Here is a 19,627-nt window from a genome sequence, read left to right on the forward strand (position 1 = left end):
AGTTTAGGTATGGCTGTGGGCTTTTACAGAAGGTAGGAAAAGGTTAGCTTCCTTACCAGTATAGAAAGGATAAAGTTTACTCATGATATAAAGTGGAGTGCTGTGTATTATTTAAATGCAACCCTATAGCAGTTTTACAAGCAATGCCAACATTGACATAAGAAGAGTGGACTCTTATGAATCATTGTAACCCTAAATATATTTGGGGTATGTAAGTGGTCTGTGTACCTTACCATTTTCCAAATGAAAGATTCCACAGTATAATAAATGGCACGGTGAGCTACAAGGAAGGTCCACTTATCTAATACCTGTGTGATAGCCTCGGTTGGCAGGGAGGAGAGGGCTGGAGCCCCCAGGATGCTTATTTGAAGGTGGACTTGGCTAGGAAAATGATTGAATGCCAAGAAGAACGGGGCTGTTGTCCTTTTCTGTTTGTGTTCAGAAGGAAGAATTATGACAATATAACTTTCCTCACTTTTGCAAAGCTGTGAGACGATCCTGACTACCCTGCCCTAAATTCCTTTGTTAACAATACCGTGGAAAAGTAACAAGATCTCTATTCTCCATTGCACACCTCATGGGGGGGGGGGCAGTTTAGCGGGCCGTCAAAGCGAGGAAAGTAGAGCAGCTGGGCCCGTTCTAACGACAGGATTTCCCCGTCCCAGATCCATAAGGGATAGCAGCAAGAAGATACTGAAATAGCACGCAACACTTCAACGCACAGGAGTAAACTCCTAGGGTCCAGGGGGCGTCGACTCCCGGCCCCCCAAGAAAATATTTGAGGGGGCCTTTTATTCCTCCCCAAGTTGATGAGCACTGCCATTCAAATAGTGTGCGTGCATTGCGTCATGTGATCCATTGGACGGGGCCTACCTGCCCCCCCCCATATTTTATTCAAGTTGGCACCTTCATCCCTCTCGGCAATGGGCGCCCACCCTGACCAAGGAGTTTCATGAGGCACAGAACTATTTGCCTCAGCGGGAGAAACCCCTCCAAGCCCCGAGAACAAGTTTCGAAGGGATTTCCTTCCTCTGGGGACGTTTCAGGGCGGGGGGGGGGGCGAGGAGGATGACTTTTCACGCCGCGACAGACAAAACTCTCCACTGACTGAGGGGGTTTCCCTCTCAGCAATACGGCTTTTGTTTATCTGAGGCGGACGCAAGAACCCGACGGTGCTGTCACGGTTGCCATGGGGACGAGGGAAGGGGGGGGGTCGCTGGGTTTGCGAGCTTCTCCTCCCCCCCCCAATGACAGAAAAAGAAAGAGCAGCAGAGCCGGAACTCGTTTTGTTGCGTGCCTCCTCCTCTCTCTCGCGGAGGCACCATCTGGGCTGAGGCAGGAGAGATGCTCGCGCATCCCTCGCCCACCCCCCGCTCCCGACATCGCGCTTCTGGAGAAGGACCTCGGCGGGGCGGTTCCCGGTAGCGGAGGGATCCCTCTGCCGGGACTCGTTTGCGGCGGAGGGATCCTCCTCCGGGCTGCCCGTGCTGCGGCCCCATCTTGGCTCCGCTCGGGGCGGGGGGGGCGGCGGCGGCGGCGGCTCCGCACCCGGCACCATGGACGAGGCCTACGACGTGATCGTGCTGGGCACCGGCCTGACCGTGAGTGTCCACCCCGCCCGCCCGCGCGCCCGGCCCCCGGCTTTGCACCCCTGCCTGCTCCGCCTCGCTGCTCTTGCATCCCGTGCTCTCCCGCTGCAGCCTCCTGCATCCCTCGCCAGCAGCAGCAGCAGCAGCAGCATCCCTGCCATGTCCGGGCGGGGTTTGCAATTCCCCGCAGCCCACGAGGCCTTTCTCGCTGCAGCAACGCAGCTCCAGAAGCAGCACATAATTGCACCTTTTCTCTCTGCTTCCGTGCTGCTGCTGCCTCGTCCTCCTCGTCCCCTCCGTATTCCAGATCATTATTGCACCTGTCCCCCGGATTAGCAGCTGCTGCTCCCAGAGGTGCGCCCGCCTCGTTTGCACCGCCCCGTTTCCCCTCCGCCTTGGACGGCAGGCGCCTTTGAGCCCCCGCTTGCAACTCTTCGGATGCAACGCGCCGCCATCAGCCGCCCTCTGAAGGCGATGGGCGCCCATTTGCCCGCGCCCTTTCCCGGCCCTTTCTCCCACCCAGCGCCCCTCCTTCGTTCGGGGGTTGCCAAGCCATCAGCTGGCTGCGGCTGCTGTGCATCTAGCAGCGCCCTGTGACAATGCAGGAAAACCGTATTTATTGCGCCTTGTGGAGATCGAGCTACAGGGTCTTCGAGGGGCAGGCCAGTTGTGTGTGTTTTCTGGTCGGTTAGCAACCCTGCCCTCTTTTGCATCTCAATAGGGGGAGGAAGGGGCGCTGCTGCAGTTCCCATGCTCCTTATGCTCCCCCCAACCCTTCAGCAGCATCCCTTCAAGCTCTTCCAGTGCCGTCCTTTAACTGCACTTCCAAATCCTGCAGTCCCAGTGTGAACCGTCTGCCCCTTCAGCACCCAAGGTTGAAGGGTCTGAAGCGCAGGGTGTTCTATGCCTGGTCCTGAGCGCCTCTGTACCTACTGCAGATGTGGTTGAAGTGCAGAGGTACACCTTGGGTGTACTGTATGCAGTTTCCTGGTTTTTCTCATTAATGCAGCCCCCTGCCAGTGTTTTCCCCATTCTGAACTTTCAAGTTTATTTATAAAAAAAGAAATCTGCTCCAGTAAAGTAAATGCTTCTCCTTCTTAGCTGGTTAGTCTGCATCTCCCCTTGCAATTCCTTGCAGTCTAGGAAGCACATACTGTTTGACCCTTGCAGTCTCCATGATGTTAAGGTTTCTTTCCTGGTCTTTTTTCTTTCAAGGCTCCTTAGCAGCCCTGTGTCTTCTTACTGTATCAGCTTGGCTTTGGGCCATCTATGGTTTTCAGTAGAACTGAATGAACTTCTCACTCTCCCCAGAGTTAAAAAAAACTTCCTCCCTGCTCCTACTCCTGTCAGGGGAACGTTAACCATCACCCCCACAATACTGACTTGTCCCTTTTTACACATTACTGCAAGATGGGATTTCCTGTTCTGGAAACCAATGTAGGCACCTCTTCCTGCCCTCAACAAGTGGCTGGACACCTCTTTTTGTGTAATTCATATGTTTTTCTACATATTAATTGCGCTTTGCAGAACTTAACTTCTGTTCTATCTCTCCTCTCCCCAGGAACATCAAAGGGATGCAGCTCTCAGTTTGGCATCTTTCCAAGCTCCCTCCCTTCTTTTTCTTGTGGTTTCCTGGCCTTAGCGTGGAGAGCACTGTCTACTCTGCCCTGTTCATGCTCCATCCCCCCCCCCAATTATAATTTAGAAGGATGATGTTTTCTGATTCATCACACACACAGCTTTTTCTCAATCTTCTGCATGCAGCCCTGTCTGGTAGGGGGCTAAACTGAATTTCCCATGTTTCTGGAACATAGAAAACAGCCCTATAATGGGTCTGGCGATTGGATTGTCTAGCTTACTAATTGTCTAGTTCTAGTTTCAAGCTCTTAAGTGGAGATGCCAGGGATTGAATCCGGAACCTCTTGTATGCAAAAGACATGTTCTTCCATTAAACTCTGACCCTTCACTATGGAACCAGCCTATCTCGTGTTATGGAGCAGCAATTAAGACAGAATCTGTTAAGGAGAAAAATGTTTTCCGCTCCTCCTCCCACCTTAGCCTCACAAACCAGGCTTGTCCTTAGATGAGTCCGAACTCATATCCCATGAGAAGCCCTTCATCCTCTTGTAGCAAGCAAGCAAGCTGCTCTCTCTTTCACCACTTGTAATTCATTAACAGCAAATTCACACAAACTTATTTTTACTGCCATGGAGCTGTAGCTTAAGTGAGAGTGTTGCCTAAAGTATTCTTTGTTAGTGTTTGGTCCTCCTGATAGAACCATGGTTTTCTGAAGGGGAGGAAATAACTGTTCAGCCAGTTTTAAGTCTGTAGTATAGATGCACCTTTTCAAATGACCAGTTCAGAATACAGTAAACATGCAGTTAGTATTCATCCATGGAGTGGTATCCAGCTATCCTACTTATGGAAGGATTTCTGTTTTTGGGATCATCCACTATTTCCCTTGCACTCAAAGATCAATTTCATTCTTATAATGAAATGTAATTTCTTCTACAGCTAGTAGGGATGATTGTGGAATGGAGTTGCATGAATGTCCCAGGAGCCTATTGAATAGTGCCTGTGACATCACTAATAATACATTATGCAATTGCTTTGGGAACTTTCACGGAGCTGAAATGATAAGGCTTGTGCTTACATTACAGTGTTTCCCTCTCTTCCACCTCCACCCCCTCTCTTTCTCTCCCCTCCCCCTTCCAGTAGGCTGCTGGGGGAGGGACCAGTTACTGCATGAAATTAGGCCACAGATTGTCTACCACCTGCATTGCAGGAGCAGCGTGATGGCCACCTTCATGTGGCCAAATATCCTGCCACTCTGAAAACAAATAACTTTAATTGGTGGAAATTATGCGTGTGGGATGGATTATATAGGAATTTGCATGTTGCTATGTGCTTCACAAAGGAGTTGGTGATTTCAGGTATCCACATGTTACCGCGGTGGTGTGGAATCCAGCCAGGGAGAGTAGATAATCTCCCTTTTGAGCTTCCTTTTCTCACTCACCCATCCATAAATCTACCCGCCCAACAGCAGCTAGACTTTAGACTTTGCCTTGAGTATTTATTATAGGTGTAAGCTATTGAGGTGAAACCAACAAGAGCATTCTACAGACCCTAGCTTTGGCTCCTAGGTCCTTGTAAGTTGCACCGTAGCTGTCTACCCCTAAAATCCCAGTAAAAGTCTTGCTATGGATTCTGTTTGTGCAGAAACCCTTGTCATTGCCCCAAACTTCCTTGAGACCAGTTTCTGCCTGGTGCCAGCTCCACTGTTCGTAACTGAGCACCCCTGTATACTGGTTTGGAGCACGCAGTGGCATGGCATGGGAAAATAACAACCTCAGGCTTATTCCCCTTCTTCACATACACATGTGTACTTCTTATCCTCCTTTTTGTGTTGATTTTGATATGCCAGGACTCTATGTAAAATGGGTGGAGAAATCTGTGATCCTCCTGGTGTTCTGGGACAACATCTCCCAGCATCTCTGAGCATTAATAATAAAAATAAAAAGTAATAAATTGTATTTATACCCTGTCCTCCCCAGCCAAAGCCGGGCTCAGGGTGGCTAACACCAATAAAATCACAGTAAAAACATAATGGGAGGGGCGGGGTATATTTAAAATGCAGTCTCATTTTAAAAGTAGCCAATAGATTAAGACCATAAGGGGAGGGCAACATAAGGGTCAGACTGAGTCCAAACCAAAGGCCAGGCGGAACAGCACTGTCTTGCAGGCCCTGTGGAAAGATGTCAAGTCCCGCAGGGCCCTAGTCTCTTGTGACAGAGCGTTCCACCAAGTCGGGGCCAGTACTGAAAAGGCCCTGGCCCTAGTTGAGACCAATCTAACCACCTTGTGACCTGAGACCTACAAAATGTTGTCATTTGTGGACCTTAAGGTTTTCTGCGGGGCATACAGTGGTGCCCCGCAAGACGAATGCCTCGCAAGACGGAAAACCCGCTAGACGAAAGGGTTTTCTGTTTTGGAGGTGCTTCGCAAAACGAATTTCCTATGGGCTTGCTTCGCAAGATGAAAATGTCTTGCGAGTTCCTGCGGGGTTTTTTCCCCTTTCCCCCCCTTTTTCCCAAGCCGCTAAGCCGCTTATCAGCTGATCCGCTAAGCCGCTTATCAGCTGATCCGCTAAGCCCGCTAAGCCGCTAATGGGCTTGCTTCGCAAGACGAAAAAAACGCAAGACTAAGAGACTCGCGGAACGGATTCTTTTCGTCTTGCGAGGCACTACTGTACCAGGAGAGGCGGTCCCATTGGTATGTGGGTCCTAGGCCGCATAGGGCAGTGGTGGCAGTGATGGGTAGGAGTGGGGGGATGTGCAGGCAGACGAGACAGAATGGGAGGAGGAGTCTCCAGGGGAAGGAACTAGTGGGTTGTGGGGTTCTGTAGCACCTGTGAGGCAGCTGCCAGCAGAAGAGAAAGAAGGGGGTCAGGAGAGGGAGACTGGGCAGCCAGAGCAAGGGGGAAAGGAGCAGGAGACAAGAGAACAGCCAAAGGAGGTCCTGGAACCTAGAGAGCCTACAAAGCTCCCAGAAGGGGTCATGGCTTCAAAATCCCCTGGAATCCCCCCTCCTCAAGAAAGAGCTATCTATCTGAGACAGAGCATAGGACTGCAGTCGTAGGTTGCCTAAACATCTAGTTAGCAGGGAGTGTTCCTGGATATCTCTTGCTGATGTAACCTGCTGCTTCACCAATAAAGAATTAAAATCTGGTTGCTTGTCCTCGTTGGTCCTGGTGTGGTTGGGACAATTGGCTGCGCTGGCTACGGCTGTTGAGGTTGGAGGGCGACAGCATTGGGAGAGCCACAGGTCCCCCAACCCTGCGCTGTGAAAGCTACCATGCTGTGGGGACATAGGGAAAGGGAGCCCTGACCATTAGGTCCAGTCGCGGACAACTCTGGGGTTGCGGCGCTCATCTCCTTTCACTGGCTGAGGGAGCCGGCGTACAGCTTCTGGGTCATGTGGCCAGCATGACTAAGCCGCTTCTGGCGAACCAGAGCAATGCACGGAAACACCGTTTACCTTCCCGCCGGAGCGGTACCTATTTACCTACTTGCACTTTGATGTGCTTTCAAACTGCTAGGTTGGCAGGAGCAGGGACCGAGCAACGGGAGCTCACCCCGTCGTGGGGATTCGAACCACCGACTTTCTGATCGGCAAGCCCTAGGCTCTGTGGTTTAACCCACAGCGCCACCTGCGTCCGCTGTGGGGACATACTTTGAACTAATCATGCCGTAGGGCATCCATAACCCTGCTCACCTTCTGTCCTAGGAATGTATCCTTTCTGGCATCATGTCTGTGAACGGCAAGAAGGTCCTGCACATGGACCGGAATCCGTACTACGGGGGCGAGAGCTCATCAATCACCCCCCTGGAAGAGGTAAGAAGCCAGGAACATAGGGCGTGTTTATACCTCTGCTGGATTAGATCTAAGAGAAAGTGTGCTCTGATGGCTAAGGTGGGAAATCTCCCATTTAAAATCTCTCCTCAGCCCTGAACTCAATAGTTGGCTGGAGCCAAGGCATTCCCGGTTGATCCCACTCCCTTACCTGTGATAAGGGTGTAATTCACCCATTCTTGTAAGACTTTCTGTTATAATGTATGCAAAGTGCTTTGAACAATGCCAGGGTGGATAAAAATAAATGGCTTTTTTAAAAAAATCAGATTTTTAAAATTTAAATTGGATTTTTTTTAATTTTAATTGATTTTAATTGGATTTTTTTAAATTTAAATTGGATTTTAAAAATAAAATGCTTTTGGAGGAAAAATCTTTCTAAAGATAGTTTTCTGTTTAAGTTACATTATAGTCCAAAGGCTATTCATCAGCAAATAAGGATTTGTTTTAAGTTTTTCATGTGTGCTAAAACTCAGTGTAAGTTATTTAAAAACAAAATTGTTTAACCACATCAGTTAACAAACATGGATACATATGCTATAATGTTACTGTTTTAGTTAAATAAAATGTTTAAATTGCTATTAGGGAAATGATTACTTTTCTGCTTCCAATAAACTACAGCAGAAAAGTTGTCCAAATATAAACAGTTAACTTTTTAAACCTCACCATAATTTCATAATTATCTGTCAATGTATTTCTAATAGTATAACCAAATTGGTCATTTTTGATACAACTGTAAAAAATACTCTGAAAATTTATTATTCCAAAAATGAAACCTTCATCTGGTTGTAAATATTAAGATTGTACCAGCAAGAATGAGTCTTTCTGTAAAAAATAATGATTAAATCAAGTCTTACTGACTAGTGATTTAAATTGTTGTTTAAATCAATTTGATTTAAATCAGGTATAGGCAAACTCGGCCCTCCAGGTGTTTTGGGACTACAATTCCCATCATCCCTAGCTATCAGGACCAGTGGTCAGGGATGATGGCAGTTGTAGTCCTAAAACATCTGGAGGGCTGAGTTTGCCTATGCCTGATTTAAATCAAATCCACCCTGAACAATGCTCAGGAAAAGCATATAAATATTCTATTCGGCATCTTTTTACTTCCCAGAATCTTTCCAGCTATACACCTTTCAGCTGCGTGAAAAGGCAAAGTAAATGTTTGCCTGCTAGTTCTAGTGTTTTATAGTTAACTTGCACCAGGGAGCCTGGAAGATAGGAGAAGTGGTTTGGGGTGATGGGCTGCTTCCTGCAGTATCCTGGTCTACTTTTTGAATTGACGCTTCTCTGACTGACATAGCTAAGATAGATTCTCCTCCTGGAGTTTGGTTGCACTGATATATTTGTATTAGGATAACATGTATATTCTAATTGAAGTGCCCTGTCTGAATGAGTGTGTGTGATGTACTGTTTTTCCTCAACTACCAGCTCTACAAGCGCTTTGAGATTGGTGATGGCCCCCCTGAATCTATGGGGCGTGGCCGGGACTGGAATGTTGACCTTATCCCCAAATTCCTCATGGCCAATGGTAAGTCCATGCACTTGTTGTCCCTTGGTCTATTTGCCAGAGATTTCATTCGTTTTACTCAAAAAGGGGTGAGATGAGCTTGAAGAATCACTTTAGAAGGACAATCTGTAGTGGCACAGGACAGGCCCACATAATAGTATCGTGAGACGTCTTGGCTCATTGAAGTGGGCGAGGACTTTGCATATCATTGGTGGGCACTGAAGAACAAGCAGCCAAAAGTGGCCCTCTGCAGTTGATGGAGCTCTGTCCCTCACACCTCACAGCTCTGCCTGTATGCACTACACACATTTATCTGGCAAGCATTTCCCCTCTTATTCACCTATCATTTGCTGTTAACCTTTGTACTGGGTGCATTTTATTTACTTTGCTTTTCTATCCTGGATTTCTTTCTTTATGGAACCTAAGGTGGTATACAAATGGTTCTCGCAGTTCGCCTGTCCAAACACTGGTCAGACCCAAACCTCTTTACCGTCAAGAAAGTGGCAGGTCTCATGTACCTTCATCCTGGCTCTCTCTATAATGCACCCCTTATCTATGGTGGCAGGTAGAAGGGCTCTAAATGAGGCTTTCCTTCCCCCACGCAGGCCAGCTGGTGAAAATGCTGCTGTATACGGAAGTGACACGCTATCTAGACTTCAAAGTGGTGGAAGGCAGTTTTGTCTACAAGGCAGGAAAGATCTACAAAGTGCCGTCGACCGAGACAGAGGCTCTGGCATCCAGTAAGCCTATTTCTTGCAAAACTGTACTGTGTCTGGCTCACAGGGACCTTTGTATTCCTTTTGTGGGAAATATATATTACTGATGTACGAAAAAGTAACGTGCAATGAAACATTCATTAACAAACAAACTCAGATCCTCAATGTTTGCATTTACGTTCATATCTATACTTATCTGCATTAATTTTAGTTTAAAATAAATTTCCTGCTTTATAATGCAACTACAGTGGTACCCCGCAAGACGAACGCCTCGCGAGACGAAAAACTCGCAAAACGAAAGGTTTTTTCGTTTTCGAGTTGCCTCGCAAGACGAATTTCCCTATGGGCTTGCCCCGGGGACAGCGGGTCTTCTCTTTTGAAGCAAGGGGCTGCGGGGAGATAGCAATCTCCCTGCAGCCCCTTGCTGCAAAAGACGTCCGGGGGAAGCGGGGAAGCGAAGCGCTTCGCTTCCCGCTTCCCCCGGACCTCTTCTGAAGCAAGGGGCTGGGGGGAGATAGCGATCTCCCTGCAGCCCCTTGCTGCAAAAGACGTCGGGGGAAGCGGGGAAGCGAAGCGCTTCGCTTCCCGCTTCCCCCGGACCTCTTCTGAAGCAAGGGGCTGGGGGGAGATAGCGATCTCCCTGCAGCCCCTTGCTGCAAAAGACGTCCGGGGGAAGCGGGGAAGCGAAGCGCTTCGCTTCCCGCTTCCCCCGGACCTCTTCTGAAGCAAGGGGCTGCAGGGAGATCGCTATCTCCCCCCAGCCCCTTGCTTCAGAAGAGGTCCGGGGGAAGCGGGAAGCGAAGCGCTTCGCTTCCCCGCTTCCCCCGGACGTCTTTTGCAGCAAGGGGCTGCAGGGAGATCGCTATCTCCCCAGGACCTCTTCTGAAGGCTGGCGGGGGGCAAAAGTCTTTGTCCCCCCTGCCTGCCTTCCCAGGGGCTTTTAAATCGCCCCGGACAGCGGAGAAGTCCTCCGCTGTCCGGGGCGATTTTAAAATGCCGCCCGCCAGCATTTTAAGATCGCCCGGACAGCGGAGAATTCCTCCGCTGTCCCGAGGTTTTTTTAAATGCTGGGGGTGGAAAGAAAAGCCCTTGTCCCCCCCCCCCCAGCTTTCAGAAGAGGTCCGGGGTCTGAAGGCGGTTTCCCTAGGAACGCATTAATTGATTTTCAATGCATTCCTATGGGAAACCGTGCATCGCAAGACGAAAAAACCGCAAGACGAAGAGACTTGCGGAACGAATTAATTTCGTCTTGCGAGGCACCACTGTAGCAGCCTCATTGCCAGTACTGCTCAGAAGTTTAAGAAACTAAAGGATCAGTGTAGTTTTGAAAACTTCAGTCCACCATCTTGATTAAAAATGGCATCCAGTTGTATTCAAACACCAACAAGAACCTGCTCCTTGATCTCAGGAACCATCATGCAAAATTTAGTTACAATACCGTAAGAGATATCTAAACACATAGCAAACAAACAACTTTTCAAAATATATAGTAGATAATGGAATCTCAAGGAAGCAGACAAAGCATTTCGGGCAGGATGGAACTAATGAGTCCCACAAGCAAAAGCTACTTGCGCACCAGAGCTTCCCCTGCTCTCCTTCCTCTGGGCTTCAGAGAACCCTTGGAACAGCATATCTGGGGAGAAGAGGGGGAAAGATTCCACTTAGCAAGCCGAAATACTTGTGTTGACAGAATGATTACTTTAGTCGGTTTTGAATGGTGCTAAATGTTTATAAAATAAATTAAAGGCATCCATAATAATGACATTGGCAAGATAATTCTAGAGTTTTTAAAACTTCTAATAACTGAACCCTCCCCCCCAAAAAAACCCTAAGTTGGAGGTATAGTTCAGTCTTTGCACCTGAAAAACTTTGCTCTTTGAGAAGGGCCTGCTCTCGGAGGAGCCTGTGCCCTGTGTGTGTGAGAGTCACTGCTGTGGACGTGCATCCTTTGAGGGGCAAGTAATTCTGCTGCATCACCACACCAGGAGTGACTGACTGATCTAAATCACACCTGGTGTAGAGACACAGCAGGACTACCCACCCCCAGAAGAGGCTGAGAGGAAGGAAGGGTGCAAAGTCAGGAGGATTTCTATTGGGCAGCCTTCTCTGTGGGTGAGGACCATAGCTGTCAACTTTCAGATTTGAAAATAAGGGATCAGCAGCCTCACCTGTCCCAGGGACAGTCCACGGGATATCTAACAATCCGGGATAGCAGCGGGATGCAGCGGGAAACGGTGCTGGAATAAGGGAATTTCCCGCGAAAAAAGGGAAGGTTGACAACTATGGTGAGGACTTGGGCTCACAGGTGCCTTTTGATTATTTGACCTGCATTATTTATTGCCGTGCAGTGTTCAAGATTGCTTGCCCTAAATAGGAACATTTTTGCCACAATTTATTCATTCTAAGTGTTACCTAAAATTTTGGAGTCCAGGGAGTGACTTGGGGCTAACCTTTACACCACTCTTCTCCAAGTTTGGAAGGACCCTCTCCGTGTCTCCTCCCTTGAAGATGTTGAACTTGTACTCTGTTGGTGGCACCCTGGCACCTGAGATCCTTTTAGCTGGAGATGCCTGGGATTCAACTTGGTACCTTCCTAGTGCAAAACATGCTCTTCCATTGAGCCAGGGCCCTGGTAATTCAGTGTGACTCTCCAGTGTGCTGTCTCTAGTCCAACCCATCTTCCTCCTTTAGATCTCATGGGCATGTTTGAGAAGCGGCGCTTCCGTAAGTTCCTGGTGTTTGTGGCAAACTTTGATGAGAACGACTCGAAGACTTTGGAAGGGGTGGATCCTCACGGCACCACAATGCGCGAGGTCTATCGACGTTTTGACTTGGGCCAGGATGTCATTGACTTCACAGGTCATGCGCTGGCACTCTACCGCACCGATGAGTGAGTAGCTGATCCTAAACCCTCCTTCTAACAGGGAGTGCAGCTTTTTCTATGTCCCCTGGCTATGTAGTTGTGCCACATCCTGTGGTTATTTTAGTAGCTCCTTGTCAGCTGAGAGTGACCTGGAGGACAGTCTGATGTCCAACATTGGCTTGTTAGAAACAGGGTGGGCAGGGGGAGATGCCCAAGGAAAACGCCTATGAAAATTATGGACTCTCCCCCTTCTCTGCAAAAAGGGGAAACTGGTCATTGGCTCCCTCAGGCCCACAAGACAGCCCTGACCTTTCCCTTAGGAAACTCCCAATTGTCTTGTCCTCTGCTTCCTGTTGTTCATTCTTGGTGGGACTGAGGCAGGCTGTTTTCTCTTTTCACAGCTACTTGGATCAGCCCTGCTTGGAGACCATCAATCGCATCAAACTGTACAGTGAATCCCTGGCCCGCTATGGGAAGAGTCCCTATCTCTACCCACTTTATGGTCTGGGTGAACTACCCCAGGGCTTTGCCAGGTATGCCATATCCTAGGGCTCCAAGTACATGGGGCAACTCCTGCCTTGGTCCTTAGACTAGTAGAAAGAAAGGGCATTGAGTCCAGTCACAGTTACTATTTCCACCATCACCACCACCCAGTTCTGTTCCAGGATATTGAGACTCTGAACTTTTACATGTGAGCTTTCAAATAGGTTATATGCAAAATCTGCAGAAATGTGTATGCTTTATTCTGAACTTGGTATCTAAGATTTTGCAGAGTTCTCTGGTTTTCTGGGGTGATGGACACATTTACATTCTGTGCAAGGAAACATGAATGTTACTCCAAAAGAGAAACAAATGCATGTGAGGAGCACAGAAACTTGAACCCCTGGATCGCTTTTTCATAGATCCCATCTGCATGCTTTCACAAGCATAAGGGACTAGGTAATACCTTTAAAATGTAGAGATTTTAAAGAAACTCAATTATATTTGATCACAGTCACAGAAAACAAGCAATTCTGATATTAGTGTTTGACTTGTTGATTAACAGAGGGATGAAAGTAATGGGGAAAGGATTGTTTACATCTTTTGGCAAAGTAGTTCTGCCCTTGTAGCTGAACTGCATGAGGTGTGTGTTGGGGTTGAGGAGGAAGTGGTCAGTGCCCTTCACCACCCACCCATCTCATGTCCGCAGGCTCAGCGCCATCTATGGTGGCACCTACATGCTCAACAAGCCAGTGGATGAGATTGTCATGGAAGGTGGCAAGGTCATCGGGGTCAAATCTGAAGGCGAGGTGAGAATGCGAAGCTGACCTTTCACCCCCTGTGGTAGAAAGGCTGGGAAGGGGGTGTCTCAAGTTACATCCTGGGAGCAATGGTGCTCGGAAGACTCTTCCGTAAGTGAAGTACCTGGCTTTTAAAGAGGTACTACCTGTTTCAAGAGGCTTGAGTTACCGTTGTTCATCTGCATCCAGGGTCCACTTCCCCCCCACCTTCTCTGCCTGCAAGCTGATTCTGTTAGTCCATGTGGATTGGATTGGGAAATCATCATCCTTTCTCCTGCCTGAGTATGTGGCTTGTGAGATGAACCTAGTCTAGCCTTATCTTTGGCTGGTTGCTTTTGATATGGGGACGAATTCAAACAAGTGATTCCTCCCAATGCAGTCTAAGGCAGCACAGCCTAGCAAGCACTTGTGCTGCATGGCACTTCTGTTGCATACTTTGCCGGCTTGAACCAGGACAAGCGATATGGGCAAGGGCAGAGATGGGGAAACATAAGGAAGATTACTGGAATCCCAGAGCTCCACCAAACAGAGCTAGCAGTGCAAAACAGTGCCTCAGAGGTGAGCGTAGTGTTAGAATAGAACAAGATGCCTCTGAGCACATTGGAATTTATTTTCAACATCAGAACTGATCTTAAAGTCATTTCATACAAAAATCCAGTTCTGGCTTCTCAAGTTCCCCACCCCCTTTCATTTCAGGAACATAATTTGGGGAGGGAGCATTTTGTTCTATTTATTTTTGGGAACTTATGTACCATCTTTCTGCCAAGCTTCTGAGTTATACACTTGGGCCTTTCGAACCTTTAACTGCATGGAGTAACATCCAAGGAAGTCTGCCAGTGTCCCTCTACATAATGTTTACTCCCCCACTCCAGGTGGCACGCTGCAAGCAGTTGATCTGCGACCCCAGCTATGTGCCGGATCGGGTGCGCCCCGCAGGAAAGGTGGTGCGTGTCATCTGCATCCTGAGCCACCCTATCCGTGGCACCAATGACTCTAACTCCTGTCAAATCATCATCCCCCAGAACCAAGTGGGGCGCAAATCTGGTGAGTACAGGTGGAGATGGGGCTCTGTGTAGAGTTGGGGGACGGGGAGGCAGGATTCAATGTTTGGGGGCTTCTTCCACAGTATCATATACAGCTGGGACAAGGGACCAGCGGCTCTTCAGGACCAGTGGCCCATCATCCCTGACCATTGGGATGGATGGGAGTGGGGAGTCCAGCAACATCCCAGGGGTCAGCAAACTTTTTTTGGAGGGGGCCAGTTCACCGTCCCCCAGACCTAGTGAGGGGCCGGACTGTGTGCGGGGGAGCGCACACGCGGTAGAGGGGGCTTCTCTCTCTCCCCCAGCCCCTCCCCTCCTCCTGCCTACCTCCTCTGCCACTCTGCCTGCGGTTGGGAGCTGGTGGCAGTGGTGACGCCTCTCCTTTTCGGGCCAGCTTTCCCAGGCGCGGGGCCAGCAGGTGCACCAAGCTCCAGCCCACAGCGTGGCCATAGGGAGAGGCCGGCAGGCGGGCAGCGAGGCTTCCTATCAAAGCCCAGCCCCCTTCCTCCACAGGGCGGGGAGAAGCCAGGAAGAGGGAGGGGGGGGAAATCACGAAAGAGTGGAACCTGGGGAAAAAATAGGGATTGCGCCGATCCAAGTAGCGATTGCAGAACTGTTCGCGGGCTGGATCCTGAGGGCAATTGGGCCAGATACGGCCTGCTGGCCTTAGTTTGCCGACCCCTGCCCTATCACAAATATGAAGTGTACCAAGAGTGTTGTGACGTGGGGTTTGTGATTTCAGCTCTCTTGATATAATATGCTGGAGACAGTTCTGTAGTAACACTTCTTTATTAAAGCAAACAAGACTGAAGCCTGAGGAGGGGAAAGCTACATTTATAGGGACGGGACTAGCTAGAACGGATACATTTTGGAGGGAACAATATCAGGCAATCACAGTCCTGCCTTTTGGAGGAAACCAATAAGACAGAGGATCCAAATACAGCAGCTTAAATGGACCAATGGTAGCTGTACCCTCTGAAACCAAAACGCAGTTACTTTACTCTAATGCAAATAAAGACAATAATACAGATATAAAATCCTTTGACTCAATACACAACACCGAGCATTATAATACTCACATTTTTCCAGTTCTGTATCTTGTAACAATTCTGTGGACTAGGATGGCCCAAGTGAACTTCATGATGGGCTCGGGATTTCCACAATGAGTAGGGCTAACTCTCCAGGGTTTCAGGCAGGGGACTTTACAGCCACTGAGCTACCGACCTTTCCATTGTTATGAAAACACACACATTTACCCTCTGGCATCCAGTATAAGATAATGTTGGTACGGTGTATGTGTTGGGGTGGGGGCTGCTTCGCTTGCGCTTTTTTTCACCAGGCTTGTGACCCTTTCCTTTGCCTCCCTACCCAGATATCTATGTCTGCCTGATCTCCTCCGCCCACAATGTGGCTGCGCAGGGCAAGTACATTGCGATTGTCAGCACTACTGTGGAGACGGACTCTCCTGAGAATGAAGTGCAGCCAGCCCTGGAACTTCTTGAGCCTGTCGACCAAAAGTGAGTGGGCCAGGGGAAAACATGAGGAACAGAACTAGTCTCTAGAATTATGATGTTGATGATGATTGCCGTAGGACACAATTTCTGCTTTAGGACACAGAACTTCCTGCCTACAGTTCACAATCTAAAAGGAGAGGGAATGGGGACACACATAACAAGGGCCTTCAAATACTTGGACACAGCTGCATTTCATTCAAGGTAGCTAAAGATGGTGATTTCTAGGAGATTTTCCACATAGGGTAAAGAAGGAAAACCCAAGGACAAGAGATGCAGCAATCACTAATATCTGGACTGTGAGTGAGTGGCTGCTGTTCCAGATTTTTAAAAATGATGGCAGGAAGATTCTAGCCTAGTCACTCCCTAACATACTGGTTTTTGATGAGTGGGAATGTTCCCTCATGCAAGCCCTACTTGCAATCTGAAGTGGCACAATCAAGACACTAGGCCAGGGGTCAGCAAACTTTTCAGTAGGGACAGTAGGGACAGTCCACTGTCCCTCAGACTTTTGGGGGGGGCGGACTATATTTTTGTGGGGGGAATGAACAAATTCCTATGCCCCACAAATAACCCAGAGATGCACTTTAAATAAAAGGACACATTCTACTCATGTAAAAACATGCTGAATCCCAGACCATCCGCGGCCCAGATTGGCCTTAGTTTGCCTACCCATGCACTAGGCCTCTGAATAAAATAAGAAAACAGTTTAAAAAAGAAAAATAAATGAGGCTATAATGAGATAGAAGGAAACAAGGGGCAGGGAGATGCAAGATTACATAGAAAGTTTAAAACAGGTTTATGCTGGATCTGATAAAAGCTCAGATAAATTGATAGAAGAGGGCCTGCTGAAGGATGCTGAGGCGGTGGAAACAAAGACTTTGGGGCTAGAGACTTTGGGCTAGCTAGGCCCTCCAGTTCATGGCTCTTCAAGCTGCAGGGTTGAGTCAGAAACTCAGTAGCAAGGAACAGAGAAACGGCTTTGAGAGAGGGATCGCTGCTGGTGTGTGTGAATCTCATTTTTGCCTGTGGTAAACAGAGTTTGCAGGTTACAGTGGTGCCTCGCAAGACGAAAAGAATCCGTTCTGTGATTCTCTTCGTCTAGCGGTTTTTTTGTCTTGCGAAGCAAGCCCATTGACGGATTAGCGCTATTAGCGGCTTTTAGCGGCTTATCTGCTGATCGGATCAGCTGATAAGCGGCTTAGCGGCTTAGAAAAAGGGAGGGGGGAGGGGAAAAACCAGCAGGAACTCGCAAGACATTGTTGTCTTGCGAAGCAAGCCCATAGGAGATTCGTTTTGCAAAGCACCTCCAAAACGGAAAACTCTTTCGTCTAGCGAGTTTTCCGTCTTGCGAGGCATTCGTCTTGCGGGGCACCACTGTACTCTCTTATTATTTCAAAAACTTTCAAAGCCTGTTTGACCAGAAAAGGAAAAAGCAGTGTGTGGGGAGTGAAACATTATTTCAAACCCTTCAGACTTTCATAAGCATCTTTCCTTTTTAATAGGTTTGTGGCCATCAGTGACATATATGAGCCTACTGATGATGGAACTGAAAGTCAGGTGAGATTCCGCAATGTATTTGGTGTTCTGAAGTGTTTTAGAGAAGGGAGAGCCTTACTGCATGGTCCATAGCTGGCTTTAAAGAAGATTCTGGCTTCTTTATCTTCCATTGCCCATCTCATGCATCTGTGGTTTTTCTTGCCTCTGTTTCCCCTGCAGGTATTCTGCTCACGGTCATATGATGCCACCACCCACTTTGAGACAACATGCGACGACATCAAAGACATTTACCGGCGCATGGCAGGGGCTCCCTTTGACTTTGAGAGCATGAAACGGCGCCAGAATGATGTCTTTGGCGAGGATGAGCAGTGACTACTCCCCTTCTCTTTCTCTCCCCTCCCCTCCCCATCCTCCCTCCCCCTGGGTTTTCCCCATGCAAGGGACCATACTAGGGACTGGCTTCACCCCACACCTCATCTGAGACTGGCTCTTCCAGATAGTCATTCAGCTATGATTGATTTCTCGTAATTGTGACCATTCCCCTTAATCCGCAGGGAGAAAAGACATTCCTAGTTTATTTTTCCACTCCATCTCATATCTTTCTGCTCACAAGAGAAAGACCCCCTCCCCCCTCTCCCAACAACTGAGGTTGCATCAGAGTTGGTGCAGCTGAAATTCTTTAGGAACCCATTCTCTTAGAGAACAGGGATTTGTATTATATTCAATTGCATGCATGTAACCTCTGCTGGCTACCAACTTCTAGGAAAAAAGCAGGCTTGGGTGATTTGGCACTCTCTTCTGCTGCAGCTCCTTCCCTCTGCATGTTTGTAAGGATAAACACACATCTGAAAGCAGGCAGAAGTAAGCACACTAGTCACTTTTCCACTTCAAGTTGCCCCATCACAAATCTGTTCCTAGAAGCAGCAGACATCAGGGGTTTAAAGGCATGTAATTGCATGGAGCATGCAGTTTGGCCTTTGTTCCTGCTGCTAATCTCAAACTTTCCTCATCTCTTCCACTTTGCTCTCCTCTCAGCTCCCATGTTATTTTCTGTGCCTCACAATTCCACCCCCCCTTCCATTTCTGATCCCAGTGAATTTGCTTGCTTGCTTCACTTGTGACAGACATTCCTCCCCTCGCAGCCCTCCTTCCTTCCCATATTTATCATGATCATGGTGTGAATCTTCATTTCTGTATGCTGAGAAGAGGCTGGAATGACTAGCACTACAGGATTTGGGGGGGCGTGAAGGGCCCCTCTGAACCGCCTCTTTCCACACATGCTGTCCCTCTGGCCAGTCCCTCCCCTCCCCCACCTTGCCACTTCAGGTTCTCACAGGCCTCTTTGTTTGTCTTGTGTCCATTTTGTCCCCTCAATTCCCTCTTAGTTACTTTAGCCTAAAGTGGGGGAAGATTTGTGTGTGTGTGTGTGCGTGTGTGTATGTGTCTCTCGTGTGCTGGACATAGGGACAGGGTGGTGGTTCTGTCCCCTTCCACTTGCTGCCACCTGCTGTAACTTATTGTAACTTATTAATGAAGCAGGTCAAACTTTTGTTGACACACCTGATAATTAACGAGGTTTGGATGGGGGCGGTTAGGCCCTGGCATGAGCAAAAAGGCCTGGGGTCTGTTTTGTGTCAGAGGCTTCCTTCCTGCCAAAGCTGGCTTTATGGTTAACAATCTGTCTGTAACTCTAGTGGGATATGAGGGGTCACCTCCCTCCACCCCACAGCTGCTCAATTGTCTCAAAGTAATAAATTCACTTAGTCTAGCTCTGGCTCTTGTCTGGTACCACCACCGTGGGAATGAGAGGGGAGGGGAGGTCACGTTTAGGCTGCCTCCTAAGTAGAGAAGGGAGGCTTTTGTAGAGAAAGATCATGTTAAACTCAGGAGATGGATGAAAAACCTCAAGTGAGACATGGCATAATGAGAATGTTGGAGAAGTCCCACAGCCTGGTCTTTGTGGCTTAATCTTTTTGGAAAGAAATTCCAATGTAGAGCCCAGCGCCATGTGAACCATGAAACTTGAATTTTGTTTTAACCTGCACAGCTTAACTCTGGTTGCAGACTTCCATCCCATCTGCTTTTTTTCTACAGCTCAGTGTCATTTTTTCAAGAATTAAGCAAGGAAATGAAGAATTGCTGTTTTAGAGAGCCAACTGTTGGAATTGATCAGTTTATTCAAACTTTCCCCAGTCTCCCTGTGTGT

The 19,627-nt window shown here is 48.3% G+C and overlaps 2 protein-coding genes across 2 annotated transcripts in view; both read left to right on the forward strand.

Annotated features, from left to right (window-relative positions):
* The window catches only part of LOC309522715 (plexin-A3-like), a gene marked incomplete at its 5' end in the record, with an annotated part of 112,880 nt that overhangs the window by 37,053 nt on the left and 56,200 nt on the right, over positions 1 to 19,627 (forward strand). The window lies entirely within an intron of this gene.
* GDI1 (GDP dissociation inhibitor 1) lies at positions 1,413 to 19,189 on the forward strand. The gene is made up of 11 exons (XM_082204414.1): positions 1,413 to 1,601; positions 6,876 to 6,983; positions 8,430 to 8,529; positions 9,114 to 9,248; positions 11,916 to 12,114; positions 12,489 to 12,620; positions 13,277 to 13,376; positions 14,240 to 14,411; positions 15,783 to 15,927; positions 17,427 to 17,481; positions 17,641 to 19,189. The coding sequence occupies exons 1-11, from the start codon at positions 1,557 to 1,559 to the stop codon at positions 17,791 to 17,793; spliced, it is 1,344 nt and encodes a 447-aa protein (XP_082060540.1). The 5' UTR covers positions 1,413 to 1,556; the 3' UTR covers positions 17,794 to 19,189.

Source organism: Podarcis vaucheri, assembly GCF_965113315.1.
Source record: "Podarcis vaucheri genome assembly, chromosome: 17".
Classification (NCBI taxonomy): Eukaryota; Metazoa; Chordata; class Lepidosauria; order Squamata; family Lacertidae; genus Podarcis; species Podarcis vaucheri.